Genomic DNA, 20,325 nt, shown 5'->3' with positions numbered 1-20,325 from the left:
AAAGGATGTATTATTGCATAAATGCCAAGTTGCATGTTCAGAATAAGTAAGCATTATCTTCAAGAGCTGAATGGTGGGATTTTAGGGTTTATGCCCTCACTGCCTTAATATGTGAACATAAGATGATATGGGAAAGGTCACAGCCCAGCAATGCACCCCAGCTTATTTAATATTTGCTTGCAAAAAATGTTATTTCCAGTCACAGTAGACCTTCTACAGTACTGAGCAGTAAGATGTTTTAGGTACAGCTTTACTATTTATATGAGATTGTAGTGGATGTTATGCCACTTTAGTGTTTAATTAGTTAAATGCCTTAACATATAAGAAATACATCTGTGGAGAAAATGCCTGAAGCAGAGGACAGTATTAAATTGGATACAGGCCCAAAGTGCTTAGAAAGCAGATGAGAGGAGAGAGAGAGGAACGTGACTAATATAAATTTGCCAGCAGTCTGCCTGGAGGGGAGTCAGCCACCTCTCAAGAAAACTAGCAATCAGCCAGCCAGTAACCTGGTAAAGTACCCATATTCAGACAGCCAAAGGTAAGGGAAAAGAACAACTTTGCTGCAAACCATTGGTATTGTTTTGGATGCTTGAGAAGTTGAGTACTAAGTTGCTGCTCATTTGGCTACTTACTGTGTTGTTACTGGGTTTTTTATTTGCTTATTTTATTTGCTGGCCTGTACAGAATTATGATTATGGCATCCACTTAGGAGATGCCTGGTGGATGTACTCATGCTGTGCTGTAGTTGCTGTGCTGGGCTTCTGTACTTAATGGCCTCATTATTGACACTGCAGATTGCTTATCTTTTTCTTCATTTTACACCCAAAAAAATCTGTGGATTGCAATTGCATTTAAACTAAACTCTCATTGAAGAATTAACAGGAAAATTAGCCATAATCCTTTTTTTTTGTTTTTAAACTTCGAGCTTATAAATGTTTTTTTTTATAATTATGGCTTAAGCTTTTCAGTTTTCAAGGCTATTAAAAAAATGATTACTGGATTAAGAACAGATACTCTGCAGAACTTACTGTGAAGGTAGATTTCCTGTTACTTCAGTACTTAAGCTCTTATTTGAACAAATACCAACCATTTAATTGTCATTGGTATTTCTGTTCAATAACAAAAATCTGAAAAGTGCTGTAAAGAACACCTTGTGGTCTGTTTTAAAAATTAAAGAATATGTAACCTAAGATGGAAAGGGACGCCTGATTTCCACCCCCTGCCCAACCCACACTGTAAAGTTAAATCCCAGAATTTAAGGAAATGGATTAATATGTTGCACTTTTCCCCAACTGTCCTTTCATTGCCTATGTCTAACTTGAGACTGAAATGTGTGACAATTTTCCTGTCAATTTTCCCCTATTTATTTTTGGTTTTTTGTTCTTCTAATCATCAATTCTGTTGAAATTCTTACTTTAGATGTGTGAATGTCCCATACATATAAAACTGGAATTTGTAGTTTTATGAATATCTTACATTTTGTTAATAGGTTGTGTTTTCTAGTTACTGTTAGAATTGGCTGTGAAGGGGCATGGCTCTTAGGTTAGAGTGGGGGTAGAACAAAAATATTTGAAAAATCAATTTTCACTAATTCTCTCTCTTACAATTTTTATCACCCTTGCAGGACTTTACAATTAAATTATTGTCCCTGAAATTATGAATCCTTTCAAAAATCAACCCATTTTTTAAGAGCTTGCATAAATAGAGCTGTTTGAGATGATAAAAGAAACTTATATTCATGTTTTCAAACTGTTTGCAAGTTATAAGGTTTTACTGTTCCTTGTTTTAGGTGTTTAAAGCAGAAAGTGGAGAGAGACTCCTGGAGATAAATGCCCACGATGATGAAATACTCTGTTGCGCTTTTTCTGCAGATGGTGAATTTGTAGCAACTTGTTCAAGTGATAAAAAAGTCAAGGTAAGGGAATGAAGAAAAAATTATTCTTTTTTTCAAACTCACAATTTGAATTTCTGTTTAATTAACTCAGCACAGATTATTAAAACTAAATGTGTTTTAAACTGTCTTAAATATTATGTGGATAATTTAATACTTGACACACAGAAAAGCCCCACTTGTTACATAAAATAAAAGATGCTTATTGTTAACATCATGCATGCAGAATTAACCACTTATTTTATTTGTATCATCTCATGTTTCTTTTTAACTAGAACATAATTTGTGAGTCTAGTCCTACTCATAACATGAGATGAATCTATTAATAACTCTTTTTTTAATGCTTTTTTCTGTTACCTGTGAAATAGTTGGGATTTTTAATTCCTCATTATACTAGCAAAATCTTGTTGGAATTTCAGAATTTATCAGATTCTAATCTGAATTATGACCTTTCCTTTCATAATGTCTTGCTTCTTTATGTAAATATATAATCTTCCCTCTTCAAAATATTTGTGAGGTATTACTAGAAATGTTTTAGGCATAATTTCCAGATTTTGAAAACAATTAGTTAAATATATTAAAAAGTGTGTTTCATCTTTTAATTCTGCCTAGGTCTGGAATTCAAGAACAGGCCAGTGTAGGTGTGTGTATGAAGAGCACTCCGAGCAGGTCAATTGCTGCCAGTTCAATAACAAAAGTGGTCAGTACCTTCTGGCCACCTGCTCAAATGACACTTTCATCAAAGTAAGTGGGAAAAGAGTGAGATTATTCTCGTGCTGTTTGTCATAAGAGAGTAGTTGTTGATGTAGAAATTTATCTAAACGTGGCAAAGTAATGTTTTTTTAAATGAGCTTGGTAAAAGAGACGTGGCAACAGATCAAGAGTGTTGACTACAGCTCTGTTATCAGATTTCAGCAAGGCAGAATAGAAGTGTTTATACTCAGCAAAGGAGAATGGGCAAGTCCTCTGTTGGTAGGGCATGAAGGTGAGGACTTTGGTGATATTCAGACTGTTCAAGACTAACTTAAGACATTTTGTTTTTGTTGAAGTGTGTAAGCTACATAATTCTAATTTAGAAAGCTGAAAAGGAATGAGGCATGACACAGCTTTTTTCTCAATCTGGGGAAACTCAGTAATTTTGTGCTGGCCAGGGGCCTTTTCTGCACTGTACAGAAATTTTAAACTAGATTTTTGTAATTCCGATGTTAATAGTTTTCATGCATCTTACCAGATAGAGGTAAATTGTAGGGTAGGCCAGGCCATAACATCCAGTCCATGAGCATGTGAAACTAAGAAAAAATAAAAGTGGTGTTTTGTTGCCAGTGTATGATTTTGAGAAGAACGTGAATGATCTGTCTTTAAATAATTCATTATTATGATGATATTTATATGTTTATTTCTCTTGCAGATTTGGGATTTGAATGGAAAATACTGTAGAAATACGATGATAGGGCATGAAAATTCTGTCAATCACTGCAGATTTTCACCAAATGATGAGTATGTTGCTAGCTGCTCAACCGATGGAACAGTAAAGGTATACAGTATATTTTTAAATCAGCCCTTTGCTTTGATGATGAATGGGCAGGTTTTGCATCAAATGCAAAATATGTGTAAGAAAATTGTGTGTCTGCAAAATCAGCTTTAATGCATTCAGTCCTGAAACAGTTGATTATTGGTCCCATTTGTAATGCAGGATTTTGAAATGGCTTGTCCAGTACCAGGAAAAAAAGTTGACTGCTTGTAGTTACAAATAAATTCTAACTAGCCTAATTTTGAATGTTTTTGCCCTCTAATGCACTTTGTTAAGAAAACTTGAGTGGGGAGTAAAAATTCTTTACCCAGAAACGGTAAGTTTTTAGGTGAATTGAAAGTTTTTTCGTCTCTGAAAATGAATAATCAGGAGACATAAAAATTAAAAGCAATTTCCATGTGCCGTTTTCTTGTATGTTCTAGAAGAAAACAGAGAGGTTTGTGTTTTTCTGGGAGTGTAAGTATCAGGAAAGATACTTACTGTGAAGCTGTTGTTCGTAAGGAAAAATATGGTGAAGGGGATAGAAATATTCGCTAGATTTTTGGCAAGTCTCTCAATGAAATTAAGGTGCAAATCTAGATGTGTAGCAGAATTCTCATGGTGAGTAACTTGTTTACAGAGTTGCAGGGCAGGTGTTTATTTTGGTTTTATTATTTTTTTAAGTGGAAGTTCAGGCAGCATTCTAGCTGGAATGATAGGAGGGAAAAACCCAAGGAGAAAGTTCTGCTGCAGCATAATCCTCTTTGTGGTTTGTTTTTATTTCTTAATTTGTTTTTCTCCTTTTTTAATATAGAAATAATTTGGACTTGTGAATATTCTAATGCTATTTGTTGACTAGGGAAAGTAGCAAAGGGCTTTTGTATTTTATTCTCTGCCCTTTTTTATTAAGAAGTAGTTGGGAGCTCTCTCCTGTTGTATTCTGTACCTACGTCAGCCAATAGATTGTGTCTGTTTTCTGTTTATTCCAGCTTTGGGAAGCACGCTCAGGAAATGAACTGAAAAGTATTGAGATAAAAGATTTCTTTAAAAATGCAGATGAACAACCAGATGATGTGGAGGTTTTAGTCAAATGTTGCTCTTGGTCCAGAAATGGTAACATGATCTTGGTGGTAGCCAAAAATAAGCTTTTGGTAAGTACCTCACTTTAGTATTCTTTTGGAAGTAGTGTATTACAATATAGGTAGAAATTATGATTACAGATGAAAATCCAGGCCATTAAAATCTTTCAGGTAGAAGTGCCTGATTTCAAGTGTGGGTAAACAAAAATATGTGGTCAACAAACCTGTGACTAAGAGGAATACCTTTTGAATTCAAGAATGTAGAGTGTTGAGCATGTAAACTATTTGTCAGTAGTGAAGTTATTCAAACAGGGTTTCTATTGTAATTATGTATTCACAGCTTTTTGACATCAACACCTGTGGTTTGTTAACTCAAGTCATTGTCAGCCATCACAGCACAATCCAATACTGTGACTTCTGTCCTGGGGATGAGTTGGTAGCAGTTGCTTTGTCTCACTGCTCTGTTGAGGTAAGTGTCTGCAATATACCACTGAAGGCTGCTTGCAATTTAAAATATTACATTTGTCCTCATAGTTTCTTATATGCAGAGATAAAACACATGCTGTTTTTAGCAGGCCTTTGGTGTACTCTATTCTTTTTAATTTTCATTTGCTTCTTAAATTTAAAATGCCAGCTGGGAAATAATGTTTTAAAGTTACATGTTCATTTTGGACAGTGGAACCCACATTTATCTAAAACTAGACTAGTCCACTAAATGTATCTAAAACTACTCTTGCACTCTCAGGGGTATTACTCAACTCAAACCAAACCCTCTCTTCTGTGTGCTGGTATGTAAGAAGGAAGGAAACCTCTAGAATAACTTTGAGGCTAACATGGCTAGAGTAGGTCTGTACAAATATCAAGTTTGGGGTTGAGGTTAGTTTGGGATTTTTTTGTTGTTGTTCTTGTGGGTTCTTTTGGTTCTTCAGTCTGTACAGTCAAGTAGAACTTGTATTTTCTTTATAATGTGATTTTTTTTTTCCTGTATCTCTTAAAATCATAGCAGTCAAAGAGGCTGCTGATTCCATTTCCCTGACCATTGAAATCTCATAAGCAGGCACAGTTCTTGTTACATTTGGTTTCAGAATAAGAACCAAGAAAATACTAGGAGACATAGTAATTAAGTGTCTTAGTAGTAAGTAAGCAATTAGTAAGTAATTAGTGTACTTACACTATTTTCACTGTAAATGCAATTTCAATACTTTTGAGGGTTTTTTTTTCATATTTTTATTGTAGTTATGGAATATTAAGTCTTTATCAAAAGTGGCATATTGCAGAGGACACATGAGCTGGGTTCACTGTGTGACATTTTCACCAGATGGATCTTTATTTCTGACTTCATCTGATGACCAGACAATACGTGTAAGATAACTTTTCTTTTTTGAAATATCTGAATTTAGATAGGTATTAAGTCACCCATTTAAGGAATTTTTTATTGTATAATCATATATAAAATACATAAAAATATACTTGTGTATTTTTTATGTAAGGTTATAGTTAAAATAAATTCAAATATTTGTTATAAAGTAATTTACATATACTGTAAAATGTGCTGGCTTTTTTATTTATTTACTTTTTGTCTAAATTCCTCTTTATCTGTATGATTTTTTAAAGTTTGGTTGCACTTCAAGAATAATTATAACCTTCTATTTTGTTTTGCACTTTATCTAAATTGGGAATTTTGAAGGTTTTTCAGGATTCTAGCAGACTTGATACGTTTCGTTGTTAGGTATATTTGCCTGTTAGTATTTAGGATAGATTATTGTAATTGTAATGTCTCATTAAAACCTGTGAAAATATAACTATATCTTTCCAAGGTAACCTTTCCCTTTCTCCCAAGTTAACACATACATTCTTTCAATTTTGAAAGCAATTGAAATATAGAAATCAGTATTTTTATATTTCATATTTATATTGTATTTTTATATTTAAATCTGTATTTTATATTTTTATTTAATATTTTTTGTAATTGGATTTTAATACTGCTCTTAGAAAATTTTGGATATTACAGCTATGACTCTAAACACAGGGAAGTCTTGTAGTCAGCCTGGAAAAGAAAGTTCTATTTCATCTGTTGGAATCACTGTAGTAATTGCACAACTTTCCCTAGTATCAAGAAGAGCAGAAGTATAATTTTTATTGTTTTAAAAAGTCAGTGTTGCTTAAACTTTATAAGCCTTCAGTTTCAGGTGCTATTACTCAGCAAGTTTTATGTCTTGTTCTTTAATAAAGCTAATAAAACACTGTGTTCTTCCACAGATCTGGGAAACGAAGAAGGTGTGCAAATCTTCTGATGCTGTGCTGAAGAGTGAACTAGATGTTGTGTTTCACAATGGTGAAGTGATGATTTTAGCCATCTACAATCAGAAGAATTTACAAGTAAGGTGTATTTACCAATCTTTTAGTACATTTGACTGTTACCAGCAAATCTCAGTAGAAAACTGAGGAAGCGCTGAAAGAACCTCTTGTTCTTGGCTTTCAAGAGTTGAATCTGTAGCAGATGACTCGGTGTGTGATAACATTTTTGTATCTAGAAACTATACCTAGTTTAGTAAGTGGAAAAATGGGGTTTGAGGGGAAATTTCTATGCTGATGTTGGAACTGAGTCTGGATGCAGAACTCTTATCCCTTCATGGCAGAGGTCTGTGGGTTCCCCAGGTGGCTTAGATGTGTACAGCACCTATAGACTGGGTGGTGTCACAACAACAAATGATGTGATGCTCCAAAGCTCTGTGTAACTGCTGAGGAATCATCTCAAACTGGGCCAGGGAGAGGTGTGAGCCCGGATTTGCACTAAAGGAAATAGTGGCTACTCTCTCACTACTGTGGGCCCTGCCACACCAAGTGCTAAGTGCACCAACATCCAAACTGGTTTGTGAAAGTAACTTGTAATTTAAAGTTCATACTGTTCCCTTTGGCATTGTCAGCTCTATGTTGTAATTTATTTAAGTTTTAAAGTATTGTAATACCTTAATTACCTTCCTATTTTACAGCTTATCAATGGAAATACAGACAAAGTTATTATGCAGACAACAGCTCAAGAATCCCCCATTTCCTGCTGCTGCTTAAGTGAAGATCTTAAATTTGCAGCTTTTGGGCAAGAGAGTGGAACAATAAAGGTATTAAATCCTAAATCTGGTTTGAAAAACAGTAGGAAAACACTCCTATTTGTTTTATCTTTTAAAATAAATGTTATTTGGATGATGTTATGCAATAATATTATTCAATATAGTAATTCAATTTACATTTGTGAATTATGTCTAAATTTAAAATGACTTAAAGGCAATGCTAATAATCTAGCTCTGAATTTGATTTTACCCAGGCTGCACTAGTAGGAATTTTGGGTTGTTCCAATCCAATGACTTAAAATCATGTATTTACAATCTCATGTAATTTAAGAAAACAAGAACATGCAAATTCTTTCCTCAAGTGTGTCAAATAAATGCAATTATTGTATTCTTCATTGCAAAGGTACTACAGTTGTCAGATGGGAAGGTTCTGAAGTCCTGGGAGGCCTACAGGACATCTGTGCAGCACTGTCGATTTACACCTGACTGTCAGACTCTCATCTCAAGTGCTCATGATTCAGTTATACAGGTTTGGGCAATATTTAAAAAGATAATGCTGTAACTTACTTAAAATAAAGGGTTTTTATACTATAGATAATGTAAACTCAGTAAATGACTACTGTATTCTGCATTGCTCCATCCAGGGGCAAGGGACTGTAGAAAGCATAGCTTTTATTTATGCCTTATGTGACAACGAATTTTACAGATTTTCTGTTTTTACTGCTGTGGATGCTAGAAAGGCTTTGAGAAGAGTAAAAGAAACATTAGCTGTCAAACAAGGTGGTTCAGCAGCTCTGAAATGAGGGTTTGGGATGCTGTAGGTCTGTCAGTGTGCTTGCTTCCACTGTCTTGGGGAATGATGTAAGAAGTCTCTTAGCGGGCTGGTGTGCCCACCCTGTCCAGTGCAGAAAACCAGCTAGAAGTAGAGTGGCTGCACTAATGTGGGCTTGAATTAGGAACCTCTGCCTCTCAGCAAGGTGGGTTTGCTCCAGGGATGCATTGTGGTGTGTCTGTGTCAGCATTATCCACCTCAGGGCTGCAGTTGTGCAGTAAAGATCCGTGTCTCACTTGGAGCTGGCTGAGCCCTGGTTTGTCCTGCAGAGCACTTCAGAGTGCTGGCAGGATCCCTAGGCACGTGGTCCAGTTGCTCAGGAGCCTTCAGGAGCCCTCACAGCTGGACCTGGAGTTTGAACAAAACCTCCAAAACATTCCTGGGTGCTGATCCTCAGCCTGGGATCCTTCTCCTGGCGCTGCAGTGGGAAGTGTTCCTGCTGGCCCTCAGCTCCCTCTGGTGGGCTGAACCCCAGGACTGTCCCTGCACACACAGCTTTCTCTTCACCCTGCTGCAGGAAAACTATGTAAAACACCCCGTTCCTTTGAAAACTGTTAAATCAGTGCTGTTTAAAATAAATTGATGCGTAATTGCTTCTGTAGAAAAAATTTCACGTAAATCATTTTGCAGTGGATAGTTGAATTGAAAATAGAAGTGTCATGTTGTAATAGAAGGCAAAGCAAAATGGCAGTTCATTAAAAATGCCCTTTAAAAATATAAAAGAAATCTAATTTAAGTCAGCAAAACATGAGGTCTTCCAGGTGAAATAAGTCTGTATGTTGTAACAATCAAAGGTTTAAAAGCCCAAACTACTGAAAGTTATTGGTTTGCTGCTTTTTTTTTTTTTTTTAATTACCAGTGAATTTTAAGTATGAAATTGACTTTGCAAATAAGATTATATGTATATTATAAGGAACTCTGTCATAGGTTGACCATTAAATGCTATGGCACCCTCAATCTTCAGCATCTCCATTATGGATCACTTCAATATCTAACATTTTAATTAATCACTACCACCATCATAAGAACTTGTTATTAGTCCTGTTACTTAAAAATCATGCTTCTTATGTTTGGTGTTTCACTTTTTAAAAAGAATGTATTTGATTTTTATGATTAGATATGGAATTGGCAATTGAGTGAATGTGTGTTTCTAAGAGGGCACAAGGAAGCAATCAAGGATTTTAGACTTCTGGAAAATTCAAAACTTCTCTCTTGGTCATTCGATGGAACTGTTAAGGTGAGTAAAAGGCTGTGAACTGAAGAAATCACATCAAACACATTTGACTCTCTCTTGTAACATTTGGTATTTCCTATATTTTGTGTGGGCACACATTTTACAAATCAATTATAAAGTGTAAGCTGACTTTTAAGACAAAATTGTGGATTTCTATTTCCAGTAAGATCTGCACTGTTGTATTTTAACTATATCAGTGAGTATAACAAAATGTTGGCCACATTATAACTATCTAGTTGAGTTTTATCCTTTATATACTGTTGTGTAAGATGTGTTTTTACCTTATTACTGTGTTTAAAAAGTTACCTTTTTTTTCTGTATGTGTGATAGGTTTGGAATATCACTACTGGAAATGCAGAAAAAGATTTTGCTTGTCATGGAGGCGCTGTTCTTTCCTGTGCTGTTTCACCTGATGGTAGTAAATTTTCATCTGCTTCTGCTGACAAAACTGCAAAGGTTGGTTACCTTCTGTATAGAGATAAAAATGGTGCCTTATTTGTCCTGAAATGTAGTCTGTATTTTTCATTTTGAGGTAGCTAGTGATTATTCAAGTTATCCTGTTGTATTTTTAGTTTTAAATTTCTTATATCTGTCACCATGTTACTAAAGCTGTTGCACTCATTTGCAATTGGTCTTGGATATAACTTTAACCTAGTGGCTTCTGTACAAATAAAATGTGTGTTTATTGCACAGCTTTGTGCAGTACACTTTGTTTATTTCTCTGTATCAATTTGTTGATAGCCTGAACTTCTTCATTTGTAAATTTAAGAAAAATTTCTGAAACTTCCAGTGAAGTTTCTGTTCATAGATTCGAAGGCAAGTGCACAAAGTAGTGAGCTGGGGCTGCCCCATTATGTTCCTAAAACATTCCATTATATTTCTAAAATATAATTTTCAAGTGATTGATGAATCCTATTTCTGTGAACAGCTTTAAACTTCCTTGTAAATATATAGGTTTCATTAAGAGGTACATTCCAAGGAAAGATAGATACATACAGTCAGTTCAGTAATTCCTAGCAAATTCTTGTGTGATTCCGGTAATAAAAAAGAAAACCAGACTCTACAGTATAACACATTTACATAAATTCACCTACAATTATGCATATGTATAAAAAGTCTTATGTACAGTTTAATGCTAATGCCTTTTAGAAGGAAATCATAACTGGTTTTGAACTTGTCTTTCACTTCTCTGTAATGTTTTCCATTTAGATATGGAGCTTTGAAAGTTCATCTGTTCTTCATGAACTGAAGGACCACGAAGCCTGTGTGCGGTGCTGCACTTTCTCTCCTAGTAACAAACTGCTGGCCACTGGAGATGACAAAGGAGAAATAAGGGTACTGCTCTAACCTTGGTGTTATTTTATAGTTCCATTGATTGTCAGTTCACAGACAGAAGAGTTCTTATGGTTTGTGTTCTGCAGGTCTGATTCCATAGCATTGTGGTGGAAAGAGCAAAGTTGGACACATGAGGCAGTAGTTTGTAACCATATTGTTAGATTTATGTCCCATGAATGCTAAGGAACTGATTCACAGGATTTAATAATAATTCTACTGTGAATTACATGTGTGATTAAATAACAAGATTTTTAAAAAATTATCTTGTCACTTCATGTAGAATATATATTTGCAAGGTGGTTTTTTTTTTTTCCTTGAATACAGAAAATGGATTTCAGGTTTCCTTATTTGAGGCATTTCTTTCCCTGTTAAGTTTCCTTCTATAAATACTCTTTCCTCTCTTTCAGATTTGGGATGTTTTAACAGGTGCATTACTTCATTTCTGCTCCCCCGTTACTGTAGATGAAGGAGAGCCAACACATGGGGGCTGGGTAACAGACCTCTCCTTTTCTCCTGACAGTAAAATGCTTGTATCATCTGGAGGCTATCTTAAGGTAAGACTTGAAATAAAACAATACCCTGTCATACCTTACTAAATGGCAGTACTCTGACAATTAAGACTAATTCAATAAACAGACCTGAAACATTTTAGTTAATACAAAGCTACTTCATTTTTGTGATGGTCTAGCACTTTTCATTTTTTCTTATGTCTGCAAGTCCCCTGGAAAAGTCTTCTAAGAATTCACATTTGTTTCCAAGTCCCTACATTCAATTTAACTTCATATTTTCATTTGCAATGTCCTTTGTTAACATCTTTAAAGATTCCAAACATTTTTGTATGCCTTAATATCCACTCACTTTTGACAGCAATTATGTATCGTTATGATTAACAGAAAAATGCTCTATATCAGGCTTCTTTTTTTCTTTTTTTTGAGATGCTGAGGTTTAAATTTTCTCACAAGTAGAAATCCAGAAGAAATTGCAGGCGATGATTTCTGCCTTGAAAGACATTTTATAAGTAATATTTGGAGGAAATTATGGGGACAACGGGTAGATATAGGTTCAATTGTGTCAGGAACCCACGTCTTAAGAAAGGAACCCACTTGCCGCGGCAAAACGTCCAGATATGGACAACACTGGACAAACCAGACCAGTGAAGAGCCTTTTTTATTATTTGCACATCAGTCTCAGAACATGGTTAGACAATGGAGACAGGGTGTTAACAGCTCGCTGATCCACAGGGAATGCCAGAGAAGGTGGGGTGATACAGAATGACATAAAACCATCTCAGTCTAGATTTCAGCCAATCATACATAAAACAACACATATTGACAACCATTCTATCCAATCTTATAAAACACACGTAATGGTAGTTAAAACAAAGACTGGTTCATAAGAGACAAAGAACAGAGCTCTATTCATGCTAACCTTCTAAAGATATACATTAAACAACCTTGTTGCCATCCTTAAGCCAATTCTACAGAGGCCTATTGTTATTTGTCATGTATGCTCTACTGCTTGGGAAACTTTTCTGCTGTATCTGCAATGCTAACAAAACTTCAGTCTGAGGCCTATACTTTTTTAACCATTTCCTAAAAACCCTCTAACTTTATGGATTCCAACAGAAATCAGTGTTTTCATCACTCTTCCATTGGTTCATGCATCTACTGGGCATATGGTTTTTTGGGAAGGGGAAAAGGTGGCCTTTGTTTCAGTCTGTGAATGGTTCTTTGTAATTCTAAGTTGTTAATGAGGTTTTGTGTTGGTTTTTTCCCCTTGTGATAGCAAACACCTGTTATTAGAAAGGTGTTATCTGTGTGTGTGTGTGTGAAATGACAGGTGGCAAAGTTCTAACCTCGGAGGGATGGAGTTTTAGCTGATTGTTGGTCAGTCTCTTGGTGTTAGACATGCTATCAGACTAATTCTTTGAATTAGTTGATACAGTAACCATGTAACAAAGAGTTGAAATTTTTAAGTTAGTTTTCATAGCACCTTCTGATGTTCATTTTATATTAAAGAACAAGACATACTTTCTGTTTCTAGCTTCCTCCTCATTTTATCTTGTGGTTGCACAGTGTGGTGTTGGTAATGCTTCTTGGAGGGTAGAATTATTTAGAATCGTAGGGATTTCTGGAATTCTTCTAGTCCAGCCCCTTGCTGGAAGTGGTTTGCAGAGTTAGGTAAAATTGTTTAGGGCCTTGCCCTGTAAAATATTGTCCCCAGTCCAACAGGGTTGCCTCTGGGCCCTGTAAAGAGGGTTATCTTTAATCTTATCTCTGTTATCTCTAACCCTTTTATTAGCTGAAGACATCAGTTAGCCTCCTAAACAAATGCAGAGCTGTGTCTTCCATGGCATCTGTTCTAGGTGTCCAGCCACCTCAATCACCACGTGCTGGTCTTGCTGCAGTGTGTCAGTGTCTTTATTGTACTTGGGCAGGGCCCCACACACAGTAACTGAGCTAACAGCCCACCCAATTTGTTACCTACCTGTGTTCCACTCAGCCCGTCCTTATCCCTCCAGTTTGGCTGCAGGGGTGCTATGGCAGACCATGCTGTTGGCATGGCTAAAGTCAAGGTTGCTCACAAGAGCTCTTGCCATGCTCTTTGGAGAGACACCATTTTTGTCAGCAGAAGTCAATTGGATGCTTCAGCATGATTTACCTGTGGTGTATCTCTGCTAGTTGTTCAAGATCACATCCTTTTTTTTTCATGAGACTTGAAATGACTTCCAGGAAACTTGTTCTATAATAATCCTGGACTTTGCAGTGAAGATTACTGACCTATAGTTCCCAGTACCTTCTTTGCTCCTTGTGAAAGTGGGTATGGCATTTGTCTTTTTCCAGTCATGGGACCATGTTCAATCACAATGCCTTCTGAAAGTATTGTATTTTTGCTTCTACAGATAGATGTGTATGAGGTGCCTGAAAACACACACACACAGAGCCATTTTGTAGTGAGATACTAGTCAGGGAAAGTCCAGAACATTTCAGGAGTCTGCACCCCTAAAGCTGGACTGAGTTGGACTCTAGAGTTACGTGATCAACACCTTTGAACGAGTGAGTCATCTTAGTCACAGATGAGGTGTATCCACCTGGATACTATTGAACTTGCTGTGTGAGTGGTACCCACTGCCACAGCACCTGCTCATTTACTCAGACCAAAAGTTCAAAAGCTCATTAAGATCCATTTTTGGTTTGGTTAATTTTTTTTTTCTTTTTTTGAGGGGGTCTCCATCAATTAACAGACAGTTATAGAACAGTGGTTTTAACCAGAGCATTGTAGCTGTGTAGTTGCAAATCTGTATTATGCACATAACTATAATGTTACATATTTCATGAGATGAGTAAGCTAAAAAGTAGTAATACCATCTGCTTTTCAATGTGATCAAAGCTGAAGGTAATATGTTGTGATATTTTGCTGCTGCATTCAAATCCTGACTGAATAGAAGGTAGAGTTCTTCCTAGCACAATGGAATAACTGCTTTGTGCTGGATTGTGTTAGGTCCAGTTTTGCGTTGGTCTACAGTTTCTCTGAGAAATGGGAAATTTCAGACTATTGTAAACTGATGTTTGCAGGTTGCTTGGTTTCTTTGTTTTTAGTGCTGTGTATTATAAAAATATTTATTGTAATCTCACTGAAAAAGAAGTCAGTCCTACTAAAAAACCTGCAAATTATTTCAAACATGTACATGATCAATCCTCTTGTGCGTCTAGCTAAGTTTTTAATTCAGCTATAGTTTAAGTTATCTGGTAACCTGTTTTATGTATTCATTTGGTTATATGAAAATACATAATTTTTAAAAGTTTGGACATATTGCAGTTTATGTCTATTGATTGCATTTTGTGAGGGGGTAAGGGGCAGTACCTGAATTTATTATGTATGTTTTCTTGAAATTTAACAGCTTCAGTCTTTTTGAAGTTTCTTTTCATCTGAAAGCCTTATATTTAGTGATTAGTCCTAAATTTATTCTACTTAAAGATTGTTTTTAATGTTAATTAATTTGATGGTTTTATTTTTAATTCTACCTCTTTGGTAAAAGCAGTCAACTGGGTTAGCCATGCTAAGCCTGTTAATAGAGTCTATTCTGAACTTTTCACCTAACTGAAAGTGTGTTTTTATTTTATTTATAGTGGTGGAATGTAGCTACTGGAGAATCCTTACAAACCTTCTACACAAATGGAACAAACCTCAAGTCAATACATGTGTCCCCTAATTTCAAAGTATATGTGACTGTTGATAATCTTGGCATTCTTTATGTACTACAGAAGTTCTGATTAGTGGTCTGAACACTGCAAAGATAACTAATTTTTTAAGCTGGAGAGAAAATTTTGCTTTGCCTGACAGTCATTAAGCTGTGAATTATATTTAATTGTTGTATTCATGTATATTTATGTGCTTTTATGCATGTTTTTTCAAATGAACTTGCATTTAATCTTGTTTTTAATAAGAATTATTATGATCCTTAAATCTTGATTTGCATCTTAAGTATGTTGCTTCCAGTTGTGTAAGGAAATTATATTAAGATTTATTCAAATTAGTTGAAATTAATATTAATAGCAGTGAAGAAAGAATAAGCGTATAATACTTTGAAATTATATTTTATGCTGAAGTTGATGGCTAAATGCTCTCCAGCCATGAACACAATTGTGCAAGATGGAAAAAACCCAATTTTTTGGTGCAATGCAAGGATTTTACTTTAGTACAGAATGGGAAGAAGCAGGGGCATTGTTCATTTGCAAAGTGGAACCAGCCATGTTGGTGCTTGATGTTCAAACCAAATTGAGATGATGTTCAGTTTACAGCAGCTGTGCCTCCCACTTGCAATGAGAGCCTTCATGCTTCCAACCTGTGGAGATAAAGCCCATTGTAACATGGATGAGCTGTTCCTATTAAAGGGAACATCCCGAGTCTTTTTTTCTCATGGCAAAATCTGAAATTCAATATTGTAATTGAAGTGGAAGAGACTGTGCCACATTTCCAGTCAAAGGATGAGTAAAGCTAACCAGGTAAAATGAGAATGGGAATGGCTTAAAAGTTATGTATTGAAAATTATAAGAAGGTGTGAATTTTAGATTTTTTTTTCCTTTTGGTAATAATATTCAGTTTATACTATGGAGACACTTTACTGTTGTCAGCTTTGTTTACATGGGATTCTATGCCCAGTTGATCTCTTGCCTGGTAATATGTGATTTTATGTTTTTTTAAATGTTCTTTTGTAATTTTTACAGTTTATTTATAGATTCAATATAAGGTAGAAATATCAGTGTTTTGTACTAATTGTACTTGACAAATACTTTCTGAATAATTGGGTAGCAATGTTTTATTTGGTACCTAGTAAGCCTTTTTCTATTCAATTGCCTCTCAACTGCTGTGAGCAACTGCACAAGCATTAATATGATTTTCATATTTTTGTAGCTGGCAGTAGAACACTGTCTAACAACTTGATTGTAAAAAGTACAGTAGCAAGTATCGCAACTGGTACAGAATAATGAAATTTTTACTTTTAGTATTTTTTTGTGTGCATTTCATAAAATTTAATAGGCATTCTTAGTATTTCCCTGGTTTTGACAATCACCAGTTTTTCCTCTTTTCCAACTTGAAATTCTACTCTTTCTAAGGTGCTGTTCAATACGGGTCAGTATAATCAAAGTACTGCTGGCAGAAATGTAAAGAGAAGAAATTCAATAGAAAAGACCATGATGTTTTGTATTTCAAGTATGTACAGTACTTAATAAAGATGATCCAGGCAATATTGGCCAAAGTTGTAAATGAATTTGAATTCCTGAGTCAGTTTTTTCATACCTGGGAGGGAGGGGGATTGCTGCATCTTCTATTTTTTTTTTTTCAGTCTAACAATAGTGCTGCTTTACAAACTGCATCAAAAGTGCTTTGAGAGGTGAGCAAGAGTATTAAATATGGATGTAGAAGAAAAAGGAAACAGAGGGAAAACAAAGTCTTGGAATATGTCTGCAATGTTCAGGACAGTATTGCTTCTGGTGTCCAGTTTGTAGAGAGCCCATCAGTACTCCCTGAGTAGCTGAGGATCCAAGGAGCAGGAAGCTTCTCTTAGCCAGTGTCCCTCTATCCCAGAGACTGTGCTCTCCTTACTGCTTAGGACCCTGTCAGGCTGAACTTAGAGACCCAACCAGCGTAAAAGGTACAGGGAAAATATTTCCCATGAGGAACCAGGGCAGAAAGTTCTCTTCTCTGAGAACACTAATGAAATTCTCATGATAAGAAAAAAAACCTGATCATCACAGTTTAATGCAGAAAGCAAATGGTGCATGAGCAGACTTCAGAGACAATTGCAATTTTAAAGTGACTAGGAAGCAAAAAGGAAAGAAACTTGAAGAAATGTGAGATAAATATGACATTCTTGGATATTCTGGAAGAATGACAGCACAGAATTGCTTGTGCTGGAATTGAGGAAGCTGTTCTTCACAGAAGGTGATGTTGGGATGGTTATATTCACATATGTAGAAGTCTGGAGCTGGCTGTAAGTATTTGAAACTGAGGTGGAAGAGGAATAGTGATGAAAATGTCTGAAGAGCCAAAGAATAGATCTGATTTACAGGAAAAGTATGTAAAAATTCAAGTGAAAAATCATTGAAATAGGAGCCAGCAAAGCAACTATTGTATTTGCGGGGTGCCCTGAGGAAGGAAGGAAGGAATGAATCTGACTCCATGTTCTCAGAAGGCTAACTTATTATTTTAAGATACTCTATTATATAAAGAGTACTATATTAATTAACTGAAGAATACAGAAAGGATACTTACAGAAGGTTAACAAAATAATAAAGAAAACTCGTGACTCTTTCCAGAGCCCCGACACAGCCTGGCCCCAGTTGGCAAGAGTCAATACAACCCACAGCAGAAACCAGTGAAACAACCACCTGTTGGTAAACAATCTCCAAACTCATTCCAAAGGAGCAAAACACAGGAAAATGAGATAATTATTGTTTTCCTTTTTCTCTGAGGCTTCTCAGCTTCCCAGGAGAAAAATCCCAGGCAAAGGGATTTTTCCAGAAAATGTGAATGCCACAAGCAACTTCTTCAATTTAAAATGTTTAAGAAGACAGTTAACTGTAATAAAAAAAAAAAAGTCTTGCTGTATGATCAGATTTGGCTGTTCTATTCAATGTTACATGTAATGTAAAGGAAACAAAAGAGAATATGGCTAAAAGCAATTTTTATGTAGATTGAATATTAGTGTTCCCATTATCTTTTTTTAATGTCAGATCAAAATGAATCAGTCTATGTTCAAATTTAACTAATGAGCATTGCTATTTTTATCTACTTCTATAAATGAAATTATAATATGCTTTTGTGAAAACCATTTGTATACTTCCTATTAACCATGCCTATCGTTTCTGTAGAAGTTTTGAGTCTCTTCACTTTGTCAATTAAACCTACAGCTCCTTCACATATCACTTTTCTCTCTTTCCTTGGGAATTGTACCCATGTGAGATACAGCTGCTCTAGAGGATGCTTTGTATTGCCTTAAAGTGTACCATTCCTCCACTACAGTGTTCTCCTTCCCCTCTCTTATTCTTATCTTACACAGTTGTTTGAAACAGAATTGTGCACTGAGTGCCTGAGGGTTTTTCAAATAGACCTTTTGTAGTGCTGGAAGGGGATGGGTAGAACTGGAACTGGTAACTTGTTGCCAGTAGAGGAGTATCCCCCGCCCCAAAATTATTTTGCCTCCTTTTGAAAATTGCACAGTTAAACTTCCCATTACAGAATGCTGTGCAAATCGCTGCTTTGCGGGGGTTTTTACAACTTTTAAATTCAGTGAAGTCTCTATATGGGGTCCAGTTCCCCGGGTTTTATCTAGCCACAACAAAATCTGTCCTTATCACTGCTCTCCCAAAGTGTTTTGAGTGTTTTGCCGAAGCTGATGCCCTTGCAGGTTTCTGGGGAAAGCCAGGCTGAGACTCTGAGTGGTTTCCTCTGCCCTCCTGGAACAGGACATCACTGGGAGGCTGCTTGCCCTCATCTTCAGGAAGGTGCTAAATCCAGAATGGCAGCAGAGCACAGAGAATTCAGGTATGGTTTTGCAATTTGCTAGTAGAACACAGCCTTCTTTTGAGCTCTTTGGTTGCCCTTTCTTCTTTATAGCAAGTTCAGGTTCCATGGCAATGCCCAGGAATGGAAAAATCAGCCTTGGGGCTGTATTTGCCTCTGGTAGGACACTTGAGCTCTCAGGTGTATTTGTCCACCTTGTGCTTTCCTCCTTCTTGTGTCTACTATGGAGGCTTAAATTTATTTGGGTTCATAGGTAGTGATAGTGATGCCCAAGAGCTCTGAGGACTTGGGGCACCTAATTTCTGTTGTGATTCCAAGAAAAGCAGAAGCCAAATGACCTTTTCTGTTTGGAGGACAGGGAGAGTGCCAGATACTCTGAATACTTCCAGTATGAAGTGTCTTATTTTTCTTTGTCTGTGCTCAATTTCACTTTGTTCTTTCAAGCTAGGAATCGGGCACAGCTACTGGCTCTGCTAATGTGAGGTGTTAAGCTGAGGCTTGTCTGTGGCTGGAACTCTGCAATAGATTGACAGTAAATTGATTGTGTTTTTCAGCCCTTCCAAAGCTTCTGTGGGGTGTGCTGGTATCCATGTCTATGATGGCGTTGATATGAGCTTTTTTTTTGTTTTGAGAGGTGGGGGCCAGTGGGTTTGGAGCAGAGATGCTGGCTTTTCTTGGGTTTTAAGAACCTTTTCTTCCAAATTAATTCACTAGCTTTCTTCTAGGAGGGTTTTTTATGAGAAACCTTGCAACCAGATTTAATAGAGGCCTAGGCTGAGACTAACTGTTAGGGTACATCCTAAAGGAGTACAAAGGAGTCAGATTTTCAGGCTGCACGTGTCATTGACAGCTTCATCGCTTCCTATATCGTCTCCTACAGTTGCACTTGAGGGATATAGCACAACTGATAATTGGACTAGAACTATTTAAGTTGCCTCTGTGTGTTTGTTCAGGAGGATGAGAAAGCTAAAGTATCTTGTAAGTGTTTCAATAGGCAGTTTCTCTCTTGGGACCTGACTGTTTACAGAACAAATTAGCTTCCTGTGCTTGTTTCCATTTAACAAACCATATGTTGTACATAGGAGAAGTGCTCAGACAATGGTTAGATTCTTGTTCTTCAGGCTAGAGAGGATTCTCTTTCTGCACTCAAGAGGCATCCTGTGAGTACTACTTTGGATGCTGAATTTAGATTCCATGTCTTTATCTGGTATTTTTAATCTCTTACTGTATTAGCTTCCTTCAATTTACTTGTGTCTCTGAATTATTTTTAGCTTTGTTCATGTTTCTCTAATAATGTATTCAAAACTCAGATGAGTTTTGAAAATCATGATGTTTAACTCAAAAT

The 20,325-nt window shown here is 36.1% G+C and overlaps 1 protein-coding gene across 1 annotated transcript in view; it reads left to right on the top strand.

Moving 5' to 3' along the window:
* Nucleotides 1-16,702, top strand: part of APAF1 (apoptotic peptidase activating factor 1) — a 31,984-nt gene extending 15,282 nt beyond the window's left edge. The window contains exons 14-27 of the mRNA XM_058806142.1: nt 1,793-1,918; nt 2,507-2,638; nt 3,303-3,428; nt 4,394-4,555; nt 4,824-4,952; nt 5,720-5,845; nt 6,743-6,862; nt 7,477-7,602; nt 7,955-8,080; nt 9,501-9,620; nt 9,948-10,073; nt 10,827-10,952; nt 11,360-11,506; nt 15,083-16,702. Of these exons, the coding sequence (XP_058662125.1) occupies nt 1,793-1,918; nt 2,507-2,638; nt 3,303-3,428; nt 4,394-4,555; nt 4,824-4,952; nt 5,720-5,845; nt 6,743-6,862; nt 7,477-7,602; nt 7,955-8,080; nt 9,501-9,620; nt 9,948-10,073; nt 10,827-10,952; nt 11,360-11,506; nt 15,083-15,226 (1,836 nt within the window). The 3' untranslated portion in view covers nt 15,227-16,702. The remainder of the gene's footprint in view (nt 1-1,792; nt 1,919-2,506; nt 2,639-3,302; nt 3,429-4,393; nt 4,556-4,823; nt 4,953-5,719; nt 5,846-6,742; nt 6,863-7,476; nt 7,603-7,954; nt 8,081-9,500; nt 9,621-9,947; nt 10,074-10,826; nt 10,953-11,359; nt 11,507-15,082) is intronic.
* The last annotated feature ends 3,623 nt before the right edge of the window (nt 16,703-20,325 follow it).

Source organism: Ammospiza caudacuta, chromosome 5, assembly GCF_027887145.1.
Source record: "Ammospiza caudacuta isolate bAmmCau1 chromosome 5, bAmmCau1.pri, whole genome shotgun sequence".
Taxonomy (NCBI): Eukaryota; Metazoa; Chordata; class Aves; order Passeriformes; family Passerellidae; genus Ammospiza; species Ammospiza caudacuta.
Note: the sequence above shows the minus strand (reverse complement) of the source record. Positions and strands in the feature narration are given on the sequence as shown.